At 45.7% G+C, this 6,306-nt stretch overlaps 1 protein-coding gene across 1 annotated transcript; it reads right to left on the reverse strand.

The window, feature by feature from the left end:
- Nucleotides 1-5,202: 5,202 nt before the first annotated feature.
- On the reverse strand, nt 5,203-5,991 carry LOC149367400 (uncharacterized). The gene is made up of 3 exons (XM_089567295.1): nt 5,966-5,991; nt 5,429-5,577; nt 5,203-5,366 (listed from the first exon to the last, which is right to left on the reverse strand). The coding sequence occupies exons 1-3, from the start codon at nt 5,974-5,976 to the stop codon at nt 5,203-5,205; spliced, it is 324 nt and encodes a 107-aa protein (XP_089423421.1). The 5' UTR covers nt 5,977-5,991.
- Nucleotides 5,992-6,306: the final 315 nt, after the last annotated feature.

Genomic DNA, 6,306 nt, shown 5'->3' on the forward strand with positions numbered 1-6,306 from the left:
TTGAATGCCTGGCCAGTAGAATTCTTCTGTTATTCTGTTTACCGTGTTCTTGGCTCCTTGGTGGCCAGCCATAATCGAATCATGGCCTAGACACATGACAGCCGGTCGCAATTCTTTGGGTATCACTAGCTGCAGCACTTCTCTTCCTGAGCTGAACTGACAGTTTCTGTATAAAATGCCGTCTCGTATGAGAAGCTGAAATGTCGTTCGGCATTTCTTTCTTTTTAGAATTTCTCCAACGCTTTTGAAACAGTCCGCCAGTGACGAGTCGTCTCTTTGCCCCTGCGCTACACTCTCGGGAGTCACCTTCAGCAGCTCCGCCGCAGGTACCTTCAGTTTAGATGTCTTTCCCTGTGCTGCTTTTCCTGCTCTGGTCTGTACAGCTGACGAAATCATCGGTGTTTCGTCCCTTTTTTCTTCCGCGGGCTCCAAACTGCCATTTCCCTCGAGCGAAACTTCGTTCGCGCGGGTCTTTACAAGTGTTTCCTCTTCACTTCTCTCCCTCAGGCCTGGGTCTTGTTTCGCACTGGGGGTCCAGTTGGCATCTGGGTTGTCAACCTTTCTTACGCCCTTGATATTCCCTAGCACTAAGTCGTACAGCGGTTCGTCTAAGCATTTTGCTACCACAGGTCCCGAATAGTACGGAGTAGAAATGCAAATAATTGCCTCCGGAAGGTAGCGAACCGTGCTGTCCACCAGTAGGACTGACGCCAACTGACCAGTAAGCTCCTCCTCTTCAACGAGGCTCCTTCTCACTAGGACAGTATTTGTGCCACTGTCTCTCAAAACGGTGATGCGGTGTCCATGAATTTCGCCCTCGACTACTGGCATCGGTAGCTCACTGACAGCTGCGTGCTTAGCTGTTTTGCTTTCCGATATCTCCCGCTCGGCCTTTGCGTCCGTCTTTCGGTCGTCCTCGGCGCCCGTGTCATCTTGTCTCGGATGCACGATACACGCGGCCTTCTCCTGAGTTCGAAATCTGCATTCTTCAGCTCGGTGGCCTCTTTTGTTGCAGTTTTGGCAGATTAATTGTGTCTGCCCTCTATTTCCTCCAAACCTACAATCCGCGGCGCGGTGTCCAATACGATTGCACAGGAAACACCTCGGGGCCTGCTTGAATGCGCCACATTGTACTCCTCGCTTTACCGCGTCTGCATCGGAACTTCTGACGACGTCTCCATTAACCTTGCTTAGGTTTCTATGGCCTTGGGCTTCCATGAACTGATCTGCGTACTCAGTCAATTCTTCCACTTTCTTCAACTTCCTCTCTTTTAGAAATACGGCCAGCCTTTGGTGACAACAGGACAAAAACTGCTCTGCCACCATGCGGTCTTTCACCCCCTCGTACGATTTTTCTACCTCGGCCATTTCCAGCCATCGTTCAAAGTAGTTCGACAATCTCGATGCGAACTGCTTGGCTGTTTCCGCATCGTTAGGTTTGCTACCTCGAAACCTTTCACGAAAACCTTCTGCGGTTAAGCGGAACCTCTGCAGAAGTGTCTTCTTCACCTTATCATAGTCTGTCGACTCTGATGCGGGCATTCTCCCAAAAACTGTTAAGGCCTCTCCTACCAAACAAAGGCTCAAGGCTGTTGCCCACTCGCTCTTATCCCATCCTTGTCCTACTGCTATTCTCTCAAAGCGATGCAAATAGGCATCCAAATCGTCACGCTTATCGTCAAAAGGAGCCATCAGCTTTCTTGGACAAACAGCTGTTGGGCGTGGAGCCACAGTACCTGACGAAAATCCTGCCGCCTCTGGCATCGCTTCCACGCTAGTGTTAGCAAGGCGTAACTTGAGCTCAAGCACTTCTTTCTCCTGTGTCATTCTCTTTTCTTCTAGTTCTGCCATCCGCTTAGCTCTCTCTTCTGCTTCAAGTGCCTGCTTTTGCGCCGACTCCCTTTCCTCTTTGTATCTCGTTTTCTCCTCCTCATAAAGAGCTATCGTTTCCTCTTTCTTGAACCCGAGCTTTTCGGCTCTCAACATAAGCTTGTGGAGGCCCATCTCTCTGGCTTTAGCACGAACACAAGCGTGTTGACATTAACGTTAAGACAGAATGACAAAAGTGGATCCTGGCAGGCTCGCCATTAATTTTATGTCACTGTCTGTCTAGGACGTGAGTCAAAAAACCAGTGAGGTGTACGTCTCCTAACACAATGTTTACTACAACAGTCAACAACAACTACAAAACTAAAAAAAACAGAGAGTTACATGACATAAATGAACATGCACAAATCAGGCAGAGTTCCCACACGCAGGTGGTTTCTAAGAACAACGTCAAATAGTTCTAATTAGAGTCTTTTGAGTCCGTGTAGCAATCGAAGGAATGATAATGAAAACAGTCCAATCGGTACTTAAGGTGGATGAGGAATGTCGCTAGAGGAGACCTCGCCGGGGCCTGCGGTGCGTAGCCGAAGGAGCGTCACGACGGTCCGGATCGTTGCCGGGGTGCGTCGGCCTGGGAGGGCAGCCTCAAAGCGTGTTTCCTTCACCGGCGTCAAAACTCGAGTCCCTTTGTCTACCCTCGGGGCGGCCGCACGGAGGGGACGCCGTGGCATACCGACCTCCTCGCCCCGCGGGTGCGTTGCGCCCATGTATCTTCGCGGCCGTGGTTTCACACGCACTTGCGGTCCCCAAAGCCGCGCGCCCACGCCGTCTGGTTTTCTTCGGTCTCCGTGTAAACGATTATTGCTTCCGCGCAAACGCGCGCACTTTGCACCGTCTGCTTCGCTCTTTCCCCGTGGCTACGTCGGTTTCGTCCGCTGCGTGCCACAGTTTCTATCTTCTTTTCCTTTCTTGGCGGGGCGTCTCGCACTCAGCCGTGACAGAGGCAACTCTAAACGAAGGCCATCACTGTTTTCATCTTTTGTGTTTGCAAGCAATTTGAGGATCTTTTCGTTTTACTGTTTAATGTGTCGAATTTCCTTCAGCAGGATGTATGTTGCATCTGAAAAAGAAACACCTTTCAATGTACACTTCACAATGTTAACTATGCTTGAACCCGCCCATCATAAGAATTTAGTGAGCATGTGAATGTAAGGTAACCCTGACTAGAGAGCATGAGCTGTACCTACCTTCAGAACAACTTTCACTGCTTGGCCTTTCAACCATGGTTTCTTCAAAGCCTGAAGCATAGCGGGCACATGTTTTTGGGCTGTGGGTACTTTTCTTTGCAAACACCATGGGACAATGCACAGGGGCACATCTTTTGGGGCTGCAAACCATGACAATGTGCAAAAATTAGGAAGTCAGCAATCCAGTTCTGCTAGTTAGCAATAAATACAAAAAACTGAAAAAATGCATTTTCTTTCAAATGACAAGAGCATCAAAACTTAAAGGGATGCTGAAAGGTTTCCCAGAAAAATTGAGTGAAGAGATGCACTTTACAGTTTTCCACGCTCGGAATTCGAATTTCTCATCGAAATTAGGCAAAGGAAAGCGCAAACCTATTTTATTTTGCCGGAAAGTGCAGCAGCGGCCTCGGGCCAGCTCGCGCGCCTGAAAGCGAGGCGTCAGCATCTCCACGTGTTGGAAATGTCCTTTGGTAAGCATACTTTTCTAGCCAAACTTCATTCAGAGATACAATGAATTAATTTTGAAGCGAGCAAATGTAGTATAGCACTGCTCCACGAAACTTTCCAAATGCAATGTAAGCGGGATGCGATCGTCGGCATTGTTGTCTTGCCGCTTGTCGGTGCTGCCGCAAATCTCCTTGTAATCCACGCAGACCATTTACATGCGCAAGAAGTTATCAGGCTCTTTTTGCTCGCAAATTTTATGCTGGCATCGCTTCATGGTCGCTGCGTGCCGGCTCGATTCATAACACACGCGTAAAACAAGTTAGCGGCGCTTTGCGGCAGAACTCGTCGAGGTGACAAACGTGCGCCTTCCGTTCTGCGTGCCAAGATGGGATCTGGCAGTAAATTAAAATCCTTGTTTCGGCGAGTTGCTTCATACTGCAAGCCCTTGTAGGAATATCTCCATCCGTTTGCGGCCGCCTTTGTCGTGCTGTTCTCAGATCAAGCGACAAGTGATTTTTTTCACTAACTCGATGGCCTCGTGCTGCAACAGAGCAGGCGAATCGCAAGGCTGGCTGTAGAACACGTGGCGCACAATTATATAATATTATTAATGTATGAAGCCATGCTGCATTCGGCAATTTTTTTCGACTACATGTGTTATAATAAATGTATCCCTGGCAGTTGACTGATGCCATTGTAAACACTGTACTTCCAAAACAGGTGTTCCTGCGATCGCTGCATTGCAATGGAAAAGGAGGAAGATTGCTGCTGCTGCCAGGAAGTTAATGAGATTGCCAGAAAGCAGAAGAATCCACAATGCATTACAAGAACAAAAAAATTCAAAGATGCTTGTCTCAACAGGACTGTGCTTGAAGTGGCTCTTGCACAACGAGGAACCATTCTATCTGCAAAAGGAGACAAGAACTCCAAAAACAGGTGAGAAAGCAGGTGTAGCTAAGAGAGTATATGTACAATAATGTAATTTACTTTCACTTCCATAGGCAGTTCAGATATGCTGCATATCGGCAATTCGCATATCTCGTATGGAAAAGAATGGGGAAGCACAAGAGGCGTATCCTGCCATGTTGTCCTGGATGCTATCCGCAAGAAATATCCGTCTGAAAATGGAGTCTACACAGGGTTCAAACATTTTTCAAGTTAATCTAGAGTGAGTGTTTGCACCCTTCACAACTTTGATGCATGTAGTAAATGTCTGACACAAAGAAGTGTGAATGTGAAGCACACAATTGAATACCTTTTATTTCATATCATTTTGCTGTTGCCATACACACTCAACGTAAAACATAGTTACTACTAGTACATACATGCATGCATGCATACATACATACATACATACATACATACATGCATACATACATACATACATACATACATACATACATACATACATACATACATACATACATACATACATACATACATACATACATACATACATACATACATACATACATACATACATACATACATACATACATACATACATACATACATACATACATACATACATACATACATACATACATACATACATACATACATACATACATACATACATACATACATACATACATACATACATACATACGTAATTACAAGCATATTTACACAGCTGTCGTCTACGTCTTCCAGGTTCTGCCACGAAACCATGTTCAATTCACTACTTGTTGAACCTTGTTTTTCGCTGCTTTACAAGTTCTTCTTTTGGTGTCTTCAGAAAGCGGCTGCTGAGAGGTGGCGGAATCTCCACATTTGTCGTCCTTCTTGTCCGCAACACAGTTGGAGCCTCGGAAATAACCAGCTCTAGCAGTCTCTTGACATAGCCTGCATGAGGATGTAACAAAACGATGTTATCTGCACAAATAAAGTGGAGTACATCAGCTTACCATGAGTGGGCTGCTCCTTTACAGGACAGGCAACAGGATTCCCTCCTGTGGCTTTCGGGTATTTGACAAGCCACCCGTCTTTTCCATCCTGTGTGCATGCCTGCCTTCTTTCACCATTTTCATTGTAATGCATGGCTGCTAGTCGAGTCCTGGAAACAGTTACATAACTCATTGCATTTGTCATGCAGAGCTATTTTATTGCAGAGAACAATTGCAGAGGACAGGCAAGAACAATTTTGTGCAGCCATAAGATGCAGAATACAATATGGAAAGTTAAAACGTTAGTAATAACATAAACCACTGCGTGTTGCAGAATGCTTAGACCGAGGCTTAACTCATACTAAGCTGCCATTTCATAAAAATATGTCCTCCATGAATGTGTAAAAAAATGTTCAATGCTCACTGTGGCATGAGTATGCTTTTTATTTCTTATTTTGCTTACATACCAATCTCCCAGAAGAAATTTTCTGCACCAAAATACGCATCAGCTTGGTTTAAATATTTTGTCAAGATATAACTATAAAACTCAACACTTACCTTGCCACCATGCCTTCGAAGGAGTACTGGCACAACTTAGGTGCAAAGTGGAGCAGAACGTTGTGAAACGCTTCTAAACCATAGGTTTGGAACTTTGTTGCCAGCTGTGGTAAGTCTCTTAGGAGGACCTTGGCAGTTGCTACTTCCTTCAGCTTCTGGAAAGCCTTGGACTCTGAATGAAGAAGTACAGAAGCACCCGCTTTCTTATTACAAAATGTACAACTCGTCATAAGCAAGCAGTTCCTGCTCTTGTATTATTCCACTTAGGGTAGTAACATTACATTTTTGAGTACCAAGCAAAGCAATATATCGGCTCCATTTATACTACTTGTCGTTAGACT

This window comes from Amblyomma mixtum, chromosome 1 (genome assembly GCF_055824585.1).
Source record: "Amblyomma mixtum isolate Tamu chromosome 1, ASM5582458v1, whole genome shotgun sequence".
NCBI lineage: Eukaryota > Metazoa > Arthropoda > Arachnida > Ixodida > Ixodidae > Amblyomma > Amblyomma mixtum.